Below are 12,047 nucleotides of genomic sequence, written 5' to 3' on the forward strand. Positions count from 1 at the left end.
AGACAGAAAGAAACATGACCACGCACAATTTGCTTAGCAGAAAATAGAAAAATCTGCTTAGTGTGATCTGTCAAACCACCAATGATAGGATGGATCGTCCCAACAGATCCGTGGTGAGGTACTCGCAAAGAGAAACCACGAATAATCAACCGCGCAGCCGTTAGTAACCAAGGAGAACCTTAGCTTGTTACCGCTTAACTCGGTTACTCTGCTATAACCACTATTGCACAAATCAATGGTACAAAGTCTTTAGTCGTCCTTTCCATTACTTTTAGGAACAATTTCATATGTTAGGTTCATTCCAAATTATCTATCATTTTATTTAACATATTTCACCCAATTTTCTTTTAATAACGAGAAAGGTTAAGATAAAAAAGTAAAGTAATAGCAATATAAACTGTTTATTTACAACAATGATTTACAACATGGTGTTCCTAAAATCATACCAGTCAGGAGATCCATAAACTATAAATTACTAACATATTGCGGGTTTATGTTTTATACATATTTTGGGACAGATATTTCCGTCAAAAATATCATTTAACACGCATATATTTTTACATATATTAATATTTATTTGAATTACACTGAAAATAAAGAAAATTATGCTTGTGATGAAATTATTAGTAATATACACAACCGTTTTTGAGCATTTTACAAAGAATTTCAGTTCAAATATTTGAATCTTTTTTTACATTTTTCTATTTACATTCTATACAATTTTAATCTTTCTGTACATTGATTCACACCATTAAGATCTTTGGTCTTAAGCCAATAATTAAATACAAATTCGTATATTTAATTCATAAAATTTTAAATACTATGGTAAATACAAAATTTTAAATAAACATATATTTAACATATTAAATATTACATAGCTTCATGATACATGTATGTAAAGTGCCAGAAATAAAATTTCACAATTTACCATTCTTTATTATAAAATAAATATACCACTATTAATTGCAGTTCTCAGTCGTGTCTTTGTATTATAAAAATGTCATAATATACTTTGTAACAACTATGAAACGTGTGAAAAGACTGTAACCGATAATGTTTTTGTAATAAAGTGTAAAGTTAGTTTATAAAAGATATAGCCCGATATGATATAGCAGCGGATGGTCTAAAACACTAAAATTAACGAGGTAAGGAACAGGAACATGAAGACACTGAGGGATGGATAACCCCTGACGTCACTGGATAGTCTGGAGCGGTCTGCCTCTCCTGCTACCAGCCTGTTGTCCCTCATCCCTTTCCTGGTCTTATCTGTATCAAAGAATAATTCACAAATAACGTAAAATATGAGTACTTCCAAGACTGCTGATATAAACTAAGAAAGTATATTTCAATAACCAAACTACCTACACTTTTGTGACAGAAACGGCCAAATCAAAAACAAGTTAATCGTAAACAAATGTTTTCTTTAAGAAGAAGAGTTCGTAGTATAGTGAAAATGCACTAACTTAATATGTATGAGTTCCAGGTTCGAGTCCCGGTAGAGCAAGTACTTTTGTGATCCAAAGTTTATTGAAAATAAAGTTAGGCTATTGCCACTTATACAAATTTAGATTATATATCTATGTTATAATTATACATATTTTATATATGTATATATATAATTATAATATATATATAATTATTATATATATATATATATAATATATATATATTATATATATATATATATATATATATATAATATATATATATATATATATTTATCGGGTTCGCTTATTTTATATTAAATCATTCTAAACATACAGACACACATACATTCACATTCATATATTCGGATTATGATATGTTTTTATTTACAATGTCGTTATCGGAGAAAATGAAAAAAACATTTCCAGAAATTCTGTCAGGAAGCCGATTACAATTAGCAGATTTCGTTCTAAAAACGTGACGTAATATTGTATTTTTATACGTATGAAAGTTTAAGATATGTAAAGTTTTAATGGAACCTTTCGCTTCAATTGCATATACTTTTGGTTTTGTTATGTCTAACATAACATTTTTAAAACAAAGTATATACACTCTTGAGAAAACTAAATCTTGCAGCATATAATTTATCAACGCTGGTCACTGTGAGGAAGAATTTTACACGGTTTTGTTGCTCTACAACATGAAAGTAATCTATTATTTACAGCCTATTGAATAATTACGTTGTAATTTACACAAACAGGAATCATTACACCTAAAAACAGTAGCAATCCATTTACTAAACAAATTAATGATTTAGTAATAAACCTTTGTGGTTAAATGCGTAACGGGACTGCTATGAATAACAAAATAAAGATAATAGTAGTGCACAATTACTACAGATGTGAAAGTTTTTCCAAAGACTTGCTAATATATGATTTTTCTTTTAAACGTTGTTGTTTCCAGCTTTGTATAATCACTCAGAAATGTTATAACTTTTTAAATTATGAAAACAATGGGAGTAAACTGCGATGTAGATTTAATTAAAACTCGTTCCTACTTAGTTGGGAGAATGCGACAAGTTTTAATGAGATTTTTCCTGAAGGGTATGACAAGCCAATCGGAACCTCGTTTGATCCGTATTCTACATCAGAAATTGCCTGGTAATTTACCGATGCCTGTGTTGAAATTGACTCCTTCTAGCATCAATCTGAGGTCGTTGCTCTCTTGGTTAATGCTGGGACGCTCCTTCTCTCGTTCCTTCGGACGTGGCGGAGTAGGGATCTCTGAAAAATGTTATTTTGTCTTGAAAGAACAGTTACTTGATATTATATGTTAATTTGATTGAGACATAACACTTTATCTCTATCAATTACAGGTATGTCACAAACCCAGAATGCAACAATTTATTAACATGTATAGTGCTAAACAGAAATATAAACAAGCTAGATAATGCGTAAATGGCAGTTGTATAGGTTCTTCCCTTAAACTGTTGTAAATTTAATTCGCACACAAGGCTTAGGAAATATTTGTGCCCAATACAAATATGTAAGATTGTACAGAAACAATACCTTAGATTCGCCTTGGACTAGTGTAACTGGAATTAACATAATAAGGAACGTAGTAGAAATTGTAGCTAAAATAACCATATAAGAATATTGTAAAATTAATTCTCACCTTGAATCATCGTAAATATAATTTGCGTAGTTGGTGGCGTAGTAGCTATTGTAGTTGGAGTTGGAATTTCTGAAAAAAAAAACAAAACATTGAGCAACGTAATTAATAAGTACCTAAAATTTAACTGTGCAGGTATATAAATGTAAAGTTTATCACATAGTAATTACTTATTAAATAGAGAACTTGTAAATAGTTTTATTCGTTGCGACCAAACTGTGGGGATAGTGAATAATGTGAGATTTGATGTTATGCTGTTTGCATATTTAAAAAAAATTGTAGTCCCTTAATTCTTGAGAACAGATTGGTACCTCGAAAGTATTTTTAAACTTTTAATGTAAAGAATTAAAAATTGTTTACAGGTTTAAACTGTTCATACCGTAGATTTAAACTCTGAGGGACAATGAACCCCTGACTAGGCCCCTTTCCTAGAATCAGGCAGTGACCTTTGTCTAGGGTTTATTATCGGGCAGTTGTCTAGATCGGAACTGTAGCCGTTTTCCTTTAGCAGGACTGCTCGATTCTTTTGTCTCATGTTTCATTATTCTGGCCTGACCATCTCACCTACCCCTCCCTACCTCCTCCCCACCCTTATTACTTGGCCGCGAGCTATAGTTGAAGGACTGGCTCATCGTTCTCCAGATCTGTGAAGCAGCCTGATATAAGTAATAAATGTCCCTGTTTCTCCAATCGTCATCAGTTTTAAGTCGCCATCTGACTTCATTAAATCGTATGATTTTGATATTTAGATTTAAAATTGACAATTAAATATAATTTCCTTATAATTTGTGAGGCCAAAAATCCTTACATATCAAAGTAATAATTTTCCTGTTTACTGTTGGCAACGTTTAAAGTAAATTTTTGTTTTTAGGAGACTTTCGAAATAGTTTTTTTTTACTTTCGATTTTTAACCATTTAAAATTGTGTCGGTTTTTTCTTTTGAGTAAATATTTTAGTTATAAATTTTTTAATGTTTTCAAAAGTTCATAAGTATTTAATTGTCAATAAATTTTTATTTGTATATTCAGTCCTCGTTACGTAAAGGAGCTACTTCTGCGCACTTTTCCAAGGTATTCCACTTCGAATAAAGGGAACTGAGTGAACAATCCTAACTTTCCACTGTGTCTTAGTCTTCAGTAGAAATACATTGGTGCAAAAATCTCCTCACCACGTCCCAACGTACGAGACCTGCTCAGAAACATAATAAAACAACAAGTTTTTCACAATTGTATTAAAGAGTACAGGCACAATTTATTACTGGAATTTTCAAAGCCATATATTTTGTCAACTAATAGACATGGGTTATAGAAGAATTATGAATACAATTTTTTGTTTCATAATTATCAATATGAAAGGATGTTGAAAAATGTTTATAAGAGTGCGTTTTAAACAATACAAAAACCGATTATTCCCATTAAGGTAACGTCGACATTGTAAATTTTAACGTAATAGTAATCATTGTTGAAATATGAAACACTTTACACATTATTATTGTAATTTTAATCAATTATCTATTCACCTAGAATATTTTATTAGGTCTATATATTAAAAACTAAAACAAACCACTACTTAAAAAAAATAGCTTTATAGAGACCTTTACAGTCCTAAATCTGAGATAAGCCTGATGTTATGTTATGTAATTTACAGCGTCTAATAGAGATAAAATGTAGCAGAAAGGAGGATTTACGGTATAGTTTGATGCTCCCGTCAGTCTCTCCCAGTGAGTTCTTGGAGACACAACGATAGGCGCCATAGTCTGCTTGAGTCACAGATCGAATTGTCAGCTTCATCTGTACTTTATACGCGTTGTCCACCAGCACTGGCTCGTACTTAGGCCCTATAACACGTAATATACAACGGTACAGTGCAAAGACTATTACTAAACTCGTAGATGTAGAAACATAATCTAATCACGCCATTGTGTTGCTCACATACATTATCATTTGGAAAATCTTAAACCATATGCCCAAATATTATTGAAAAACAGACAAAGTATATAACTATTACTTTATAATTTTATAAATTTATTCATTAAATTTCCACATTGAAGTGAGAGCAACTATGTTGTAAAATAGTTTCTACTTTTAAGCTAAGATTGCACTAACTCTTGCTCTTTTTTAGGAAGTCGTTGGATTTGGATGTTCTGGATAGAAAATTAATATAATTGTAATAATCAACATAATATAAACTTTATAAATAATTCATAGGAAACCTGTCATTATAGTATAATAAAAATAAATTGTTTTTGATAAATGTAACGTGAGTAAATTACTACATAAAAAGAAAAACATAATGATGTCAGTAAAACATAACACTTTCTACTTTTCTAACAAACGTGTTTCTTAATAATTCCCGTTATCTACTCTACATGACTTTTGTAGCTCATGTTTGATCTTATCAGTAAGGAATTTGTATTTCTTACCTACTGAAATCCATTGAAATTATGCAATTAACTAAATTTGTTTGAAACAGAAAGGCCAACTTACCATTAAATTATTAAAATAGGCGGAGGATTTCCTTTGATATAGATATTTGGAATGTTGGTATTTAAGGCCGAGAGCAGGGGAGTACTTTAGCATTTTAAAAGTGTCAAGTACTCACGAGTATCAAGTGAGTATAAATTAATATATTAATGTGGAAAGAACTCAGTAACTAACTTAGAACTCATGCGTACCTTACACGAGTCTAAAATTGTGATAAATCAAACCTACAAAAATATAGGTAAACATTATTTCACAACGTATTCTATGGCAACATTTATAAAATCTAGGCCTATACATAATCTAAATTGAGCTATACAGAATAAACATTTGGTGTGCAAACAATACGTTAGTATAATGTATTTTCTATATCAGTCAAAAAAATTAATATTTAACTTTTATGCTACAATATAAATATTATATTGTACTAAGACCAATCTATAAGTACCACTAGCTATTTTTTTAACTCACTCTTTCAGGAAAAATAATTAACTTACAGTACGAATGATGCTTAATAATAAAGCTTTCATAGTAGGAAAATGAGTCTAAGGTCTAGGCCTACTCGCTATGAGTACGTACATATATGACAATGTTGCTAGTTTAGATATATTATAATATTGACTTTTAAATTACATATAATGAATTCAATAATACTTATTGCTAATTCCTAAATCATACATTAACGTATACATAACAGCTAATTATACTGAATAGGATTGTTTTAAATATCTTGTGTGTAATTAAATGTATTCTGTAACAGAATAAAGTTAATTGGAAACAGTATTTATTTACAAAACCTGGAATTTCATTGTAGAATGTACCTTAATAAATCTCAAGTGGGAGGATTCATTCTCGTTTTCAAAAAGTCAAAGTGAATAACAGCGCGACATTGTCTGTGAGAACAACAGATTTGTTTTCCGTTGAGCAAACATCTTGTCGACAAAAACACCCGCTCTTTACTTGTATGTGATTTTCCCTACACAGGCTTTTGAATAAACAATGCACATATGTTTATGTTGTTTTGTAAACAAAATTTTTAATTTTTTCTAATTATAAAACAGTCAGCAATTATAGTATTTTACGTGTAATTACCGTGTGCAATGATGTCCCCCTTATCTTTTGTCCAGTAGTTGATGGATTTGGGGTACGCCTCTGAATGACACTCCAAGGTCATAGACTGTCCCAACATGGCACCCACCAGCTGGTTCTGGATCGTGATCATTGGCGGAACTAATAAAAACAAGATAAAAACCTGTTTACTAAAAGAATTTTCATGTCCAAAAATTACTACATTATGACTAAAATTACAAGTAAATATGAGACGCTAAAATATCCAACCATCTTAGTAAAATAATGTAAAAAGACAATACGTACACGTGTGAATTTTTGCTGATGTTTTCCTTTTAAGAACCGTTTGTATTGGTGGCCATATTAATTTAACTACATTAGAAAAACTTATAACCCATAATCATGTAGTGCAGATGCAGTATTTGTTTTAATACATGTACAATGGTTGGGTGCAGTATCTCTGGTGGTGATCATGTTCAAGCTGACTGGTGGAGTACGCTACATTGTCCTACTGATGGCAGCTGCTATGGCCAGTAAGTGGGTGGTGGACCGACAGGAAGTCTACAATACCCACATCCTCTAATAGTGCCTATAATCATGTAGTGCAGATACAATGTATGTATTAATACAAGTATAATGGTTGGGTGCAGTATCTCTGGTGGTGATCATGTTCGAGCTGACTGGTGGAGTACGCTACATTATCCTACTGATTGCAGCTGCTATGGCCAGTAAGTGGGTGGTGGACTGACAGGAAGTCTACAATACCCACATCCTCTAATAGTGCCTATAATCATGTAGTGCAGATACAATGTATGTATTAATACATGTATAATGGTTGGGTGCAGTATCTCTGGTGGTGATCATGTTCGAGCTGACTGGTGGAGTACGCTACATTATCCTACTAATGGCAGCTGCTATGGCCAGTAAGTGGGTGGTGGACCGACAGGAAGTCTACAATACCCACATCCTCTAATAGTGCCTATAATCATGTAGTGCAGATACAATGTATGCATTAATACATGTATAATGATTGGGTGCAGTATCTCTGGTGGTGATCATGTTCGAGCTGACTGGTGGAGTACGCTACATTATCCTACTGATGGCAGCTGCTATGGCCAGTAAGTGGGTGGTGGACTGACAGGAAGTCTACAATACCCACATCCTCTAATAGTGCCTATAATCATGTAGTGCAGATACAATGTATGTATTAATACATGTATAATGGTTGGGTGCAGTATCTCTGGTGGTGATCATGTTCGAGCTGACTGGTGGAGTACGCTACATTGTCCCACTGATGGCAGCTGCTATGGCCAGTAAGTGGGTGGGAGATGCATTGGGCCGACAGGGAGTCTACGATGCTCACATTAACTTAAACGGCTACCCCTTCCTCCTTTGCGGTATGGTATATTCTGCAAGTGTTATATTATGAAAATTTTATATTCTGCTTTCAGACATGCAGTAAGTCTATCGATCCATTTTTACTCACTATCATTCCAAATATTTATGACCATCTTGCCTAGAATGTAGTTATATAATATGATCTAGTATTTTTATGAAGTTAACAGACCGTATTATATTGCTAAGCTAAATGTATTAAGAATAAATAAACTTATATTGCAAACCTTTTGGTAACAGTTTGAATCATTTATACAAATCATGATTACACGTCTTGTCTTCGGACGACTTTACTCTCTTTATGTATATCATCCTTTTAAAACTTAAAATTTAACTTATTTTTTAAGATGAGGTAGATTATTAACTGATTTTCCTGTGATTATAACTTAAATGAATTATAAATGGAAGTTTTATAACTGAGTTTTACAGTTACATAATTATTAATTAAGCTAAAATTGTAATAACTGGAATGTTAACACTTGTCTAATTTACTAAGTAAAAGCTTGAATAATTAATATTTTTGTTTAAGGAAAGAATAATACCGTAATAAATTATGTTATTTATACGAGACCTCATTATCTACAATGACTAAAATAACATAGTACACAATATATCATTTTATGATAAATGCAAAATGTAATGAAACATAAACCACTACAGAAAACTGTTTTAAAACAGCATGATTACCTGTATAAAGCTATTAAAAGTCGTATCCAATAAGACATGTTAATTACGCATTAGTTCAGTTTAATTATGATATATTATTTGCATACATGATGAATGCCACTAAATCTAAATGATGACAAATTTGCTCAACACAAAAATCATATGCTATACATACACATATATTTATATACTTCGAAAGTAAAAGATGATTTACCACGTATTTTACAACTCAAGCTTAGTGACGAAATCTGTGTTTGGTCAGCACTGACAGAGGCACCTAGTAGGCTTATTGAAAAAATTTTATTTATATTTTATATACTATTTCATTATTTTCCGGCCTTGTTACAATAAATAAGAAAAAGAAAAGACATTGTAAAAATGTTGACGTTTTGAGTGGTATTTTTAAAATTTTCCTCAGTAAATAAATGTAGGAATTTCGGATATTTTCTAAGATAAATGTTGCAAGTAGTTAAAATAAAGTGGTATCCTACATTTTACGAACACAAATTAATAAAACTTTTCTTTGACAACAAATCATTAAGATTTCTACGATAGGTATAAAGGATACTTATTTTTACTCAGAACATGATATACTGTATAGCGTATAGTAAAATGTCCAACGTGTATTAGGTAAAACTTGCATTAATGTCAACAATTATGACATTTCAAAGGCTGAAATTATAATAAATGTAACTCATCTTTATGCTTCATTGACTTATTAATGTTATTTAATTTAAATTTTGGTCTACATCCAATATAAATCGTCAGTTTGATGATTTTCGCTCTCCTTTTTTGCAGCGATTTGGCCCCTTTTACTAGGCTCTATAGGGTAAATAAATGTTAATAATAGGTCAAAACAGGTGAATAAACGCAAATAGAATGCTCTAATATTAATGTGTAATGTTTTAATATTATTTCATTCAAAGAGAGAAACTAAAAATAAACTTAAAACATTTATTCGAACTAGGGACCTTGTGTATAACATTTGTAAATCAGAATCGGACTGTAAAATTAGCTACTCAATGATTGTACTGCGAACAATTTAGGCGTGAATGGTGGCATACAGGTATCAGGATTCATCGAAATGTTAGAAAGATCACCGTAATAATACAATATAAGATAAAAAAAATACCATGGAGAAGGACATTGCCCTCTTTCGAAGCGCCCGAGCTATAACGTGACACATATAATTGCTCAAATTTATATACTTAAAAATTCGTATGTGTTGGACATTGAAGGAAACTAAAGACTATGGTTGTAAGAAAAAACAAATTTATATGATGGAAAACGATATGTGATCGTGAGCCGATAAAGGCTAACATTAAATTCAGCTATACCATTGCTTAGCTCTAGGATGCAATATAAGAAGGTTATCAGACATAAAACAGCTATCTAGATTAAATATATTCTAAGTTTTTGTTCTGACAAGCACCTTTAGGGATATAGTTTGTCAGTGTCAAATAAAGGACTATTAGTACTGATATTTTTTATCACGACAGTACAGCATAAAACAGAAAGTAGGACCAGAAAACATGTGAAAATTAACTTAGGTGTTCTATATTGTAACATGATATATTGGAAGTATTTCAAAAGACAAATAGTGTTAAAAGCACACAAAAAAACTAAATATTATAACGAAGTGCTTATATCTGTCTCTCGTATACTGGACAGATGGATTGTCAAAAAACACTGACGTAACTACTTAAAAGTTGCTATGAGACCGTTATTCCTTCTCCCATTTCTTATATTATTGGCCCTAATGAAAATTATACTTTAATTATCAATTAAGAAGAACATTTCATATTTTTAAGGGCAATTTTATAGATAGATGGAAATAAAATTATTTTCAAAATATTAATGTCACTGACGTTGATTAATATTAAATATAATTCACAAAGATTTCTAGTGTAGGTTAAATTATTCAATACAGTACTGGCAGAGTAAACTTGACAAGACATCATTAAAATATCAACTACCATTACAGTACGTCCAGAATATACACTGTACAAGATATATACTATCGAAGGGTAGTTTAACATGTCATAATATTATTTAAACGGTATACATGTTCGTGATGTTCGCCCTTGGTTAAAGCTAATTCGATGTGTATAAACCACAGAGTAATCAGAACATAAACCCTCTGAGTAGAACAGCTGTATAATTTAAAACAAACACAGCTGGAAATGTACCCGCCAACAGTCTGCAGGCTAGTTTGGAACATGGCGCTCAAACAGAGCGGGCCTGACTTACGCCCCTAGGGCACAACTCCAATGTACTCGACTCGTATTCATCATGAAATAAATATAGAAGGATTACTTTTGATGTTAAACTGTTTCGTGAGCTTACGGTGTTAATTATTCACTTGTTGGCAATTTTTGTATTAAGGGAATAAGTCATTTTAATAAATGAAATGTTTACATTTAACGTGTTCTTTGCTAAACAAAAGTCACATAAAATTTGTTTTATAATCCTGAAAATAATCCACTGTACCTAAGAATAATATTGTTATAATATTATTCTCGATTCCACTTCATGATTTCACGATACAAACAATATTTTATAATTATATCTAAAAACTACTTCTCGTAAATTCCTAATTTTATTATTTAAATTATTCATGATTTCACTATACAATAAATATTTTGTAATTAAATATAAACACTGTTCCTCAAAAATTCCTAATTTTATTATTTTAAATTAAGGAAACAAATAAAGACTTATATCTTAAATCTTGATGTTGAAATGCTAATGACATTTCAAAATAATAATAGTCTAATCATAAAATAAAGGTATCCTGGTTCAATGCAGTTTGAAGTGTAGGGAAGCGAGTTAAGTACCTTACTGATAGCTGGAGTAGGCCCGTGAAAAGGAAATTGTATTCCCGGATGTTCATTAGAACTGCTATTGCTGTAAATGCGTTAAGCTGCAATTACGACCAAATGTAACGATCCTAAAATTCACCGGTTGCCTCTTGGTGTCTGAAATGGAGGTGGAAAAACGTCAACGAACTGAGAACTAACGCGATAATGTGGCCATTAAGTTTAGAATAGACTAATTAGTTTTTTGTTCCTGAATGAAGTCTAAAATGTGCCACAGACTATGATAACTAACAAGAATATTTTATCGATTTAAATCGAATTATGGGATTAATTATAACATTCTCACCATCTAAGTTATATTGGGCAGAAACAATGCCATTCAAATACCAATTTTAATAACCAATTACACTTTCATATAGATTATTCATTCTCAAGAATAATTTAGTCCAAATATGTAATAATTTAGTAAACGAAACTAGTAAGGAAAACAAGTATTTGTTTATTTAATATCGTTTGTTAGTAC

At 31.2% G+C, this 12,047-nt stretch overlaps 2 protein-coding genes across 3 annotated transcripts in view; one reads left to right on the forward strand and one right to left on the reverse strand.

Annotated features, from left to right (window-relative positions):
* Nucleotides 1-382: 382 nt before the first annotated feature.
* Nucleotides 383-12,047, reverse strand: part of LOC124362935 (lachesin-like) — a 67,888-nt gene continuing 56,223 nt past the window's right edge. For both annotated transcript variants that reach the window (XM_046817833.1, XM_046817832.1), the window contains exons 6-10: nt 6,669-6,806; nt 4,784-4,933; nt 3,100-3,168; nt 2,595-2,708; nt 383-1,266 (exon numbers count right to left, since the gene is read on the reverse strand). In XM_046817833.1, coding sequence (XP_046673789.1) covers nt 1,124-1,266; nt 2,595-2,708; nt 3,100-3,168; nt 4,784-4,933; nt 6,669-6,806 — 614 coding nt within the window. In that variant the 3' untranslated portion in view covers nt 383-1,123. The remainder of the gene's footprint in view (nt 1,267-2,594; nt 2,709-3,099; nt 3,169-4,783; nt 4,934-6,668; nt 6,807-12,047) is intronic.
* On the forward strand, nt 7,685-8,082 carry LOC124362936 (H(+)/Cl(-) exchange transporter 5-like). Its single transcript, XM_046817834.1, has 2 exons — nt 7,685-7,731; nt 7,927-8,082. The coding sequence occupies exons 1-2, from the start codon at nt 7,702-7,704 to the stop codon at nt 8,071-8,073; spliced, it is 177 nt and encodes a 58-aa protein (XP_046673790.1). The 5' UTR covers nt 7,685-7,701; the 3' UTR covers nt 8,074-8,082.

Source organism: Homalodisca vitripennis, chromosome 5, assembly GCF_021130785.1.
Source record: "Homalodisca vitripennis isolate AUS2020 chromosome 5, UT_GWSS_2.1, whole genome shotgun sequence".
Taxonomy (NCBI): Eukaryota; Metazoa; Arthropoda; class Insecta; order Hemiptera; family Cicadellidae; genus Homalodisca; species Homalodisca vitripennis.

Coding starts and splice junctions, on each gene's coding strand:
- LOC124362936 (XM_046817834.1), top strand. CDS start 7,702: ATGTTCGAGCTGACTGGTGGAGTACGCTAC. Junction 7,732..7,926: donor TGACTGGTGGAGTACGCTAC/ATTATCCTACTG, acceptor GGAGTACGCTAC/ATTGTCCCACTGATGGCAGC.